The sequence below is a fragment of the Vitis vinifera genome, chromosome 8, assembly GCF_030704535.1.
Source record: "Vitis vinifera cultivar Pinot Noir 40024 chromosome 8, ASM3070453v1".
Lineage (NCBI taxonomy): Eukaryota > Viridiplantae > Streptophyta > Magnoliopsida > Vitales > Vitaceae > Vitis > Vitis vinifera.
The window spans coordinates 20205345-20217309 of NC_081812.1; the positions used below are offsets into that span (position 1 = coordinate 20205345).

Here is an 11965-nt window from a genome sequence, read left to right on the forward strand (position 1 = left end):
TCTTTATGGCACTTCGACCACCGACTCCCCCACCACTTTACACCTAATTCCAACGACCTTATTGGATAGTTTTTGCCCCCCCCTTTTTTTTTTTTACTTTCCAAAGAATTTACCGTTTGAACAAATGCCCATACCTCTATCCTAGAGCCCAAGTTTTCCTTTCTTTAATATTAACTCACAAGTCACAAGCTGACTAAAATTACTGAGAGCCAGACCATATAATAGCTTCTTGTCACTTTTTCCTCCTTGTGTCCCCATCTTAATCCTAGTTCTAAGGAATCTTGACCCCATTTATTAGGTGGGCCAAACCCTAATTTGTTGATGGCATCACCATCTTGCTTGGTGATTGAGCCTGTTGGGATGGCTTTGGTGTATGATATGGGGATGATCTTGGAGGTGAAAGTCCCAATATGAATTGGGTTTTTGATGCATTTGACACGGATCCTATGGTTGATATATGTATAATGTTCCCCCAAAAAAAAAATGTGATGGTTGAGATCATTTATGGGATGGTCCATCTAAATTAATGAGTGGGTGCAGGCCACACTATATGTGACATCAACTGTAAGCACCAAATTGGTCAGACTCAGATGTAACTTTCCTCCCTTAGATTTTTACCCATTTCCAAAATTGTAGTTCACCAAGTCCTGTTTCCCACAATCCAAGTCAATAGTTGTTGGGATTAGTCACTTCCATTATATCATCTTTTCGGCTTGGAGACATCTCACCCCACTCTGTGCACTAGCTGCATTTTCTATAGGCGTCTAGAGACCCCTTTTGAATTTTCCTCCCCCCTTGTACAACAATAAACAAGAAACGTCACCTAACCCAAAAAATTTCAAAAAATGTAATCAATATGGAAAGCATCATATTTTTACTATAGTTTGTACTAGGATAATTTTCTTCTGCAAGGCACTTTAATATTGCCTATGACAGTGTGGTATTGTCATAAATATTGGACAATGAGATATGCTCCCCTTTTTCTAAGGCATCCTTGCTGTTCAAGGAAGAAAAAGGGAGAAGAGGGAAAAAAGAAAACACTAAACAGAGGATGGTGGTGGTGAAGTTGGTGGCAGAGGCAGAGGGGTACGGCAAGCGTGGAATGGGAGAAAGATATCAAAATTCTTCCTACATTTTTCCTTTTGAAACTGAAACATACCCAGTTTTATTAGCTTTATTTACTGTCATCAACTCTTTAATACTATGAAACCACAGTCCAGGACAGGACACCAAGTAACTTTACCAATTTCTTTTAGCTAAAAAAGAAGGCTGAGGCGTGATTAAAGTAGCCTTCCCTGGTTTCTTGGTCAGAGACTTGGCTTAATTTAGTTAAACCAGCACTCAAGAACAGCATACTACTCACTCCTCACTTCCTCAGCACTCTGACTCCTCTGAAAATTCATTTGCTTGAGGAGAATAAATCTGGGTCATACTCTTATTATTTTTATAACCAATGAAGTGGCTGTCATTATCTCTGACAAATGTGTGGCATCCATAACCAAAAGGGTTTTTTTTTCCTCTCTTTTTCCATAAATTTAGGAAAACCCCAACATTTTTGGAAGAAAAATAGAGAAAACTCACTTATTCAACAAATACAACCTTATTTTTGAATTTTGACATCCTATAATGTGAAGCTTACCTCAGCATCTGACACTACCCATTGGGTTTTTTTACCAAAGTCTTGTTTACACACTCCTAAGTGAGTTCCATTACATTTGTCAAACACCTTTTCCCATTTTTTTATTGTTTTGAGCAGCTCTCACTGTCAATTTTGGTCATTGGTCTAAATTTTTTTAGGAGATTTTCTCCAAGGGCATGTGTAGTCTGTAGACATGTGTGTATATATACATATTTTAAAAAATATTATATTTAATGTCAATTTGTATCAAATATCAATAAACAAATGAATTATCATTTTGAAACAACAAAATGTATGAAATAATTATAATTTATTTTAATAAAAACAAATGGCATAGCATTTGGGGGAAAGTATTAAGGTAACCAAGGTATCAATCATCTTGGTAGATTTTATGGTAGAGTTTATTATTTTTATTTAAGAATGAAAATATCGATAATCACAAATATATCGATATTTTGATTTTATAGATATATCTATAAATGTTTTGGCACAAAATATCGATAATATAAAAATTATGAAAATATTAAAAAAATTAAAATCATATCAAAAGTAGAAATAAATATTTAAAATTATTTTTAATATATATATATATATATATATATATATAATTTGTTATATTCGATAATGATACCCTCTACATTATAGATTATTTTATAATATTATTATGATAATATATTTAATTTTAAAATATATTTAATATTAAAATTATGATATATTTTAATTTAAATATTTTCAATTATATCAAATAAATAATAATATATCCATAATTTTTAAAATTTTATTTTTATTATATTTAATAAATATATTGATTATATAAAATGACCTATAAAAAAATTATATTTTTATATTTTTGATAATAAATTAAATCAAATATAAAAATAAAATAATTGTAATTTATTTGTTTAATAATAAAAAATCAATTAAATAACGTAAAAAATCTAGAAATGTCGGTTGAAACAGAAAAAAAAAATCTGAAAATTGATAAAACATCTAAAAATATTGATCCACAGATATTTCATCCCGAATTTTGTATCGAAAATTGGATATATCAAACATATATATATATATATCCGCCGTATAAATATATCCGGATATTTTAATCATCGCTTTTATTATCCTTCTCACTTCTCAGTCAACGTTCAAACATTGCAACTTTTTATTTATATTTTTATTTATCTTTTGTTTTAATTTTTAATTTCTGAGACAGAGGCAGAGGTGATGTTTGGTTGCTTGTAAAATGAACAGATTTTTTAGTTAAAAAGAAGGGAGACCGGATTTAAAGGAGACAGAGATGAGGAATGAATGGCTGAACATGGAATTTTCTTCCAAAAGCTTTTACCCACCATTTCTCACTTGTACAACAAGCCAAACCCAAAGAATGGAAATCAACGGTTCTCAAATTTAAAATCAATATATAAATATATTGATGATAAGAGGGTGGAGAGAGAAAAATAATCATCTTTTTTTTATCTTTCCACTTTGAATCTGCCTGGAGTCAAAAACCAATTCTCAAGTTTTCACACAGTGTTGTCTGTCGGGTCTCTCTCTCTCTAGGGTCTCTGCTCATCTAATCTCATCATCTGTCACTTTCTGTGTTTTTTACGCAACAAGCATATCAAACCGAAGAAACCCACCACCAACTGTAAAAAAACCAATCTGTTTTAGGGGCATGCCAAGGTGTTGTTCAGGAGGAAGGGGAAGATGAAGAGGGAAGCCAAGTCAAGTGAAAACGGAAATAATAGTGATTAGAGGAAAAAAGGTGGAAAGAAAACCAAAGCTTACAATAAAGAGAGTGATAAAGATAATAAAGCTTTGGTCTGTGTCCATAAAAGAGAGAATTTTGCAATGTCACAAGAAGCTGTAGAGATAAAGACGACCATTGAGCAGTGGAGATGGTCAGAAATGCAGGGTCTGGAGTTGGTGTCTCCCAATACTGACGACTTTAAAAGCCACCCAACAGCATCTAGAGTTTCAAAGTCGTCTGCAGAGGGGGGAGAGGCAAGAGATATGGATGGCACTGAGCCCAAGAATCAGCCTCAGCCTCAGCCTCAACCTCAAGCACAAGCTCAAGCTCATGCTAGTGGCAGTGGGGAGAAGACTGAGCTTGTTCCTTCATCTGGGTTTGGCGAGCTTTTTCGATTCGCAGATGGGTTGGATTATGTTCTGATGACAATTGGGTCTATTGGAGCCATCGTACATGGATCTTCTCTCCCAATTTTCCTTCGTTTTTTCGCCGATCTCGTCAATTCCTTCGGGTCTAATGCCAACAATATTGATAAGATGATGCAAGAAGTTCTCAAGGTATCGTTTTTCAGTCGTTGAATTCCAAAGCCACGCCATGAAAAAGTGGAATTAACATTCCTGGTTTGTGAATTTGCAGTATGCATTTTACTTCCTTGTTGTGGGTGCTGCAATATGGGCGTCTTCATGGGCAGGTGAGTTGAAATTCTTTCTCTGTATTTGTTCTGTTCTACTGTGACTATGGTCTTGGTTTTGGTTGTATAGTTGCTTGAATTCGTTTTTCAGAGATATCGTGTTGGATGTGGACCGGAGAGAGGCAATCCACCAAGATGAGGATCAAGTACCTAGAAGCGGCTTTGAACCAGGACATTCAGTTTTTTGACACCGAGGTTCGGACCTCCGACGTCGTTTTTGCCGTTAATACCGATGCAGTGATGGTTCAAGATGCCATTAGCGAGAAGGTGAAACCAAAACCTATGTCTGTTCTCCACATTTCTTTCTTGGTTTTGTATTTGATAATTAGCTCTGAATAGACCTGGTTTTCCCTGTGTTTTCTGGGCGTAGTTGGGTAATTTCATTCACTACATGGCAACATTTGTGTCTGGATTTGTAGTGGGTTTCACTGCTGTGTGGCAATTGGCACTTGTCACTCTTGCTGTGGTTCCTCTGATTGCTGTAATTGGCGGCATCCACACCGCCACATTGGCCAAGCTCTCTGCCAAGAGCCAGGAGGCTCTTTCAGAGGCGGGGAACATTGCAGAACAGGTGAGAAGGGTTCCAAATTTTCTATAATTTTCTGCAATTTTCTGCATTTTGTTGATTTTAATGTGTGGGAAACAGAGATGGAACTATGTTTTTGCATCTGGGTATCACTGATTTCGGGCTGAATTGCAGACGATAGTTCAAATTCGGGTTGTTTTCGCATTTGTTGGAGAATCCAGAGCATTACAAGCCTACTCCGCAGCCTTGAGGATCTCTCAGAGGCTTGGTTACAAGAGCGGATTTTCCAAGGGAATGGGATTGGGTGCAACATACTTCACTGTTTTCTGTTGTTATGCTCTTCTGCTCTGGTATGGGGGTTATCTTGTTCGGCACCATTACACCAATGGAGGACTAGCCATCGCCACCATGTTCTCTGTCATGCTTGGCGGACTGTAAGTGTTCCCTTACACTTCCTCCATTTTATTATATATGTACTTATACACAAGATTTCCTAATTGAATCTTGTTTGTTCCAAATTCTCCTTGTTTAACAGCGCTCTGGGGCAGTCTGCACCGAGCATGTCAGCCTTTGCCAAGGCAAAAGTTGCCGCTGCAAAAATTTTCCGTATAATTGACCACAAGCCAAATATTGAGAGAAATGGCGAAACGGGTCTGGAATTGGAATCAGTTACAGGACAAGTAGAGCTGAAAAATGTAGATTTCTCCTACCCATCAAGGCCAGAGGTTCGGATCCTCAGTGATTTTTCCCTAAACGTCCCAGCCGGAAAGACCATCGCCCTTGTAGGAAGCAGTGGCTCTGGAAAGAGCACTGTGGTCTCTCTCATTGAGAGATTCTATGATCCCACCTCAGGTAAAAACCACACAAAAATTTCATTCTCCGTGATCCAATAGTACTAACTCAATTTGCAAAATTACTTTTTATAAAATTATTTCTAGTGGGTGAATTTAATGTATACCTGCTGATGGAAGAAGTTCATGTAGGCCATGTGGGTATGTTTGTGGAGAACTGTGATACAGAATGAAAATCCCTGTTAATGAATGCATAAACCTGTACAGGACAAGTTCTGCTAGATGGGCATGACATAAAGACATTAAAGCTGAGGTGGCTGAGGCAACAAATTGGGCTAGTGAGCCAAGAGCCTGCTCTGTTTGCTACCACCATTAAAGAAAATATGCTCTTGGGTAGGCCTGACGCAACCTTAGTTGAGATTGAAGAAGCTGCCAGAGTTGCTAATGCCTATTCATTCATAGTGAAGCTTCCCGAAGGCTTTGACACTCAGGTTAGCCACAGTAGCATAATTTTTGGTTAATCTAAAGGGAAAGGCCTAGAATAAATTTTTTCTGCAGTCTCACCCATCAGAACTATTCATATTTATATCAGACAGCTAACATTATTGAGTTTAAAATCTCAACTACAACTATATTGAGTTTGAATATATGAATATGAGATCCCCATATTAATGATCACAGTCATTATTTACTCTTCTATCTGTATTGTGACAATATGAATGTGTCCTTATGCCAGAGCTGTGGGCTGACTGGGTAACTGTGGAAGGCGAAGTTAGGCATGAATCTTGCACAGAGGGTGCAATGTTTAGTTAGGGTTTTGATGGCTTATAATTGCTAGCTTTATTATATTAAAAGACGAATGGTTTTGAGGGTCAACAACTAGAACCTAACTTTTTTTCTTTGAAGTCAATGTAGGGAAGTTGTTTGATTATGCATTTAAAAAAGGGGCAACATGGCCTCAGTCAACAGTACATGTGCAGAAATGAATAGGGTTTTATTTGTTTATGCAGAAACAAGGACTAAAATAAACATGAGCGACGAGAAACACAAGAAGTGTGTTGCCTTATAGAAAAAAATATATATGTAGGAAATGAAGAGCATATATAGAATCTTGAACATTTATGGAGAGGGGTAAAAGGCATTATATCAATGACACTGTAGATAAAATAACTAGCAAATAAAAGAGCTTTTATGCATTTAGGCAAGAATAACTGATCGTAAATAAAATTTTGAATTTTTTTAAAAAAATATAAAAAATGTAGAAGAATAGAGCTACACCTTGTAGAATCCAGTGTGTGAAAATGAGAATTAACCTTTTGTCAAACTTAACAACAACTATCCCACATGACCAAATGCAGGATTTTGATTGCTGAATTAGTGATGCAGGGAAAAGGAAGTTATACATTTACCCCAATCCCGACCTGTTGCAGGCTTCTATTTTTATTTTTTATTTTTTCCTTTTTTTTAAAGTGCTATGGACTTTCTGCTATAGTGTTTATGTGGTAATCACAATTGAACAAAAGAATTCATTAAAAGATGTAGTAATAAATTAAAAATGGCAGGTAGGGGAGAGAGGATTCCAGCTCTCAGGAGGGCAGAAGCAAAGAATAGCTATAGCAAGAGCAATGCTTAAGAATCCAGCAATCCTGCTCTTAGATGAGGCAACAAGCGCATTGGACTCTGAGTCAGAAAAGCTAGTGCAAGAGGCCCTTGACCGTTTCATGATCGGGAGGACAACTCTTGTCATTGCCCACCGACTCTCAACCATTCGCAAGGCTGACCTTGTAGCTGTACTCCAGCAGGGGAGTGTCTCTGAGATTGGAACCCATGATGAGCTCATAGCCAAAGGAGAAAATGGTGTATATGCAAAGCTCATCAGAATGCAGGAGACAGCGCATGAAACCGCTCTGAGTAACGCCAGAAAGAGTAGTGCAAGGTAGCCTCCACTAAATTCTTATCTCTTTCATATGGATATTTTCTATTATTCCCACATACTGGTGTCATGGCATGCTCTACTTTAACACTGCTCTTCATCTGCAGGCCTTCTAGTGCTAGAAATTCAGTAAGCTCACCAATAATTGCCAGGAACTCCTCCTATGGTCGATCACCTTATTCACGCCGGCTATCTGACTTCTCTACTTCTGATTTTAGTCTTTCCCTTGATGCATCACATCCCAATTATCGCCTGGAAAAGCTTGCCTTCAAGGAGCAAGCCAGTTCCTTCTGGCGCCTTGCAAAAATGAACTCTCCAGAATGGGTTTATGCTTTATTTGGTACTATAGGCTCTGTTGTTTGTGGCTCCATTAGCGCCTTCTTTGCCTATGTTCTGAGTGCTGTCCTTAGCGTGTATTACAATCAGAACCATGCTTACATGAGCAAACAAATTGGAAAGTATTGCTATCTGTTAATTGGGGTTTCGTCGGCTGCGCTTCTCTTCAACACACTGCAACATTTCTTTTGGGATGTAGTGGGAGAAAATCTTACAAAACGGGTGAGAGAGAAAATGTTGGCAGCAGTGCTGAAGAATGAAATGGCATGGTTTGATCAGGAAGAGAATGAGAGTGCTAGGATTGCTGCTAGACTGGCTCTTGATGCCAATAATGTTAGGTCAGCCATTGGCGATCGGATTTCAGTGATCATGCAAAACTCAGCACTCATGCTAGTTGCCTGCACTGCAGGGTTTGTTTTACAGTGGCGCCTTGCCCTTGTCCTCATAGCCGTCTTCCCTGTTGTTGTTGCAGCCACTGTTTTGCAGGTTTGTTCTTTAACTGATTCCTCAAAATTTTATCTTGAAGTTTGGCTTCAGCAAATTAATTGGTCATCCAGTAAAACATTTGGGATGATAGTGGTAGCCAATAGGCTTTATGGGTAACCGTTAAGACAAACGTTCAAGTATAAATTTGAGTAGGGGGGAATTCAGTACATTTATAGGAAAAATAAGACAATCAATGTTTTTTCCATCAATTTGTGGGTTGAATGTAACATGTAGAATAACAAGTTACTTATGCTTCTTGGAAGTCACATTGGAACAACTTCAAGATCCAGAGAAATTGTTTCATTTTTAACTTGTTTAGTCTACCCTTGAGGTACATTGGAAGTGTGCATTAGGAAAAAACTAAACCATTTATTACTCTTTTTGTCGGATTTTCAACAGAAAATGTTCATGCAAGGTTTCTCTGGAGATCTAGAAGGTGCCCATGCCAAGGCTACACAATTAGCAGGAGAAGCCATAGCCAATGTGAGAACAGTTGCTGCATTCAATTCAGAAGCAAAAATTGTGGGTCTTTTCTCCACCAACCTCCAAACCCCACTACGGCGCTGTTTTTGGAAGGGACAGATAGCTGGAAGTGGATATGGGATAGCCCAATTCTTACTTTATGCTTCCTATGCTCTCGGTCTTTGGTATGCCTCCTGGCTTGTGAAGCATGGGATCTCTGATTTCTCAAAGACAATCAGGGTTTTCATGGTCCTCATGGTCTCTGCCAATGGTGCGGCTGAAACACTGACCCTGGCTCCCGACTTCATCAAGGGTGGCCGAGCCATGCGATCAGTGTTTGACCTTCTTGACCGCAAAACTGAAATTGAGCCCGATGATCCAGATGCCATTCCAGTTACCGATCGTCTTCGGGGTGAAGTGGAACTCAAGCACGTAGACTTCTCTTATCCCTCACGCCCTGATGTGCCAGTTTTCCGTGACCTTTGTCTTCGTGCCCGAGCAGGCAAGACTCTTGCGCTTGTTGGTCCAAGTGGGTGTGGCAAGAGTTCAGTTATTGCTCTTGTTCAGAGATTCTATGAGCCAACTTCTGGACGCGTGATGATTGATGGGAAGGACATTAGAAAATACAATCTCAAGTCATTGCGAAGGCACATAGCAATAGTTCCCCAGGAGCCATGCCTCTTTGCTACAACCATTTATGAAAACATTGCTTATGGACACGAGTCAGCAACTGAGGCTGAGATAATTGAAGCCGCCACCTTGGCTAATGCCCACAAGTTCGTATCTGCATTGCCTGATGGCTACAAAACATTTGTAGGTGAAAGGGGGGTTCAACTGTCTGGAGGACAGAAGCAGCGAATTGCAATTGCTAGGGCTTTTCTAAGGAAGGCAGAACTTATGCTGCTAGATGAGGCAACGAGTGCTCTTGATGCTGAGTCAGAAAGATGCATCCAGGAGGCTCTAGAGCGCGCTTGCTCGGGGAAGACCACCATTGTGGTTGCTCACCGGTTATCAACAATAAGAAATGCCCATACCATTGCTGTAATTGATGATGGGAAAGTGGCGGAGCAAGGATCCCATTCACATCTATTGAAAAATTATCCTGATGGGTGTTATGCCCGAATGATACAGTTACAGAGGTTCACTCATGGGCAGGCTGTGGGAATGGCTTCAGGTTCAAGTTCTTCAACAAGACCCAGAGACGAAGAGGAGAGAGAAGGCTAGGAGGTGAAAGAAAATACCAGTGAAGGAGTATAACCCATATACCCCCTATGCTTTTTTGAGTTCCCTTTTTCTGTTTTCTGTTTCGGTATAGCATAATATGTGTATTATCTAATTTTACCATATATGTTTACTACTATCATTGATCTTGTTTCCTACCCAGAGATGACAATGACGTATACTCCCTTGAGATTGAAATAGATAAATATTTATTGATCCAAATGACTTCAAAGAGGCAGCCCCTTGTGCACAAGCGACAATATCAGAACAAGATGCTCGATGTTGGTACCATTGATATGCAACAGTTTGCAGGATGGCCCTACACATCATCTTATTCAATTGACTTGTACCTGATCCAAAATGGTCCCGATCTCGTCTAATCATGCATGGAGTGGGATGGATCATGGATATACGACAATCATCTGCAGATCACTTTCTGACACTGATTGCATGGTAATGGACCTATGATCAATTGGGTATGTGTACATTTTATGTTATTAGAGCCTGTGGCAATGTGGCATAGATCTAACAAGAGGGAACACTGTTATTGAGTTGGGTTCACGGGTGGGTGGTTGCACATGCGTGTGGGTAATAAAGACGAGGAGCAAACAAACGGAACTGATAGATGGGGATAGACGTTTACTCTATACAAAGTAGGTGGTGGTAGTGGTGGAATGAGTAAGGGATATGGAATTGGAAAATGACAGGGGGAGGTGGTGTTGTCTGATCATGGGATGCCCTGTGAGCCTGTGGTAGTCCTGTTGTCTTTGTTGTGGAGTGCCGGAGCTTTTGTTTTTCTCTTAAGAGAGATAATGGGAGATGACAAACTGCTAAGCGCGACTGCAACTTATGCTCCCTTGTCTGCTTTGAAAATGGCAAACAGAAAAAGAGCAATGAGAGAGTGGTGTAGGTAGCACTTATGATATGATACCTGTCATCTTCATCTTCATCTTCATCTTCTCAGCCTTAAAATTGATGGTTCCCCATTAAACAAGTCAAGTGAAGTTTGAAATTCAGATGGATGCGAGCCCGGGATTCTGGTAACAGTTGCGATTCTTCCTACATACATCTAATTAATAAACAACTAGGTGAAATTTACTAAGTAAATCTTGAAAATGTAACCTGACATTGAGATTGGTTGGATATTGACAATGAAGAACTGAGATTCTCAACCGTCATCTGTCTTCTTCAGAGTTACAATGGAATTCTGAAGGTTTAAAATCAACTACAATAATTGAGAGAAAAAAGCAGCTCTTCCATCTACAACTTTAACTTAGTGAAAATTTTATTTCCCGGCAGGATGATATTAATCAACCCCCACTGCGACACCAAACACCATCCAATCCCAACAAATCCCTTCCATTTTTTTTATTATGATGTCCGGCAGTAGGTCCACATGCACACGCCAGCTCAAATCTGAAACAATTCAGCACCTCATAATTGTACAGGAAATAAGCAGAGCTTGATCCAAAAAGTCACCAACTCACACTGCCAAACTCCAGTCGGTAGATCAAAGTGATAGTCTAAACTTCAAATTCAGATCAGCAACTTCTTGGCACAAATTTTCAATCTGTACAATCTTTTTTTCCAGGCTGTGAGTTTGGTAATTTCATTGATTTGAAAGGGGTTAGGATCGAGCTTCAGACAAGAAACATGACATAGTACCCAAGCAAATCATACTGAAAAACAGGCTTAACCATGGGCAAGTTCTAAGGATATCTAAGACAAAATCTATGTAATATGGTTAAATGAGAACCTCTTCATGAATTCATCCATACATATTTGCAACCAATGTTATTAAATACAAGAAATCAGCACAAGCAGCAGAAATTCAGACTCAACTTCAACTAAAAGCATTTACATTTTATACGTGAACATTCTTCCACTATAATTGAAGGGGAATGGGTGTGATTTATTACTTCATGTGTGTCAAAAGTAATTTTGATAAATTGCCTGTTTTCCTTGTGAAGATCCCAAGAGAATGGAAACGATGATTCAATAAAAACCTTCAAGCAAAACTCAAAAGACTTCTGGGGAAGAACCATTAGATCATTACTCATGGAAGAACCATTGGATCACTACTCATTCAAACCGGATAGATATAAATAATAGATGAGAAACAAAAAATCATAACGA

The 11965-nt window shown here is 38.7% G+C and overlaps 1 protein-coding gene across 1 annotated transcript; it reads left to right on the forward strand.

Annotated features, from left to right (window-relative positions):
* The first annotated feature begins 3137 nt into the window (after positions 1–3137).
* Positions 3138–9987, forward strand: LOC100262262 (ABC transporter B family member 1). The gene is made up of 10 exons (XM_002266469.4): positions 3138–3940; positions 4020–4074; positions 4166–4341; positions 4445–4645; positions 4775–5034; positions 5136–5452; positions 5659–5882; positions 6954–7327; positions 7432–8146; positions 8546–9987. Exons 1-10 carry the CDS (start codon positions 3485–3487, stop codon positions 9830–9832), a joined length of 4065 nt encoding a protein of 1354 aa, XP_002266505.1. The 5' UTR covers positions 3138–3484; the 3' UTR covers positions 9833–9987.
* The last annotated feature ends 1978 nt before the right edge of the window (positions 9988–11965 follow it).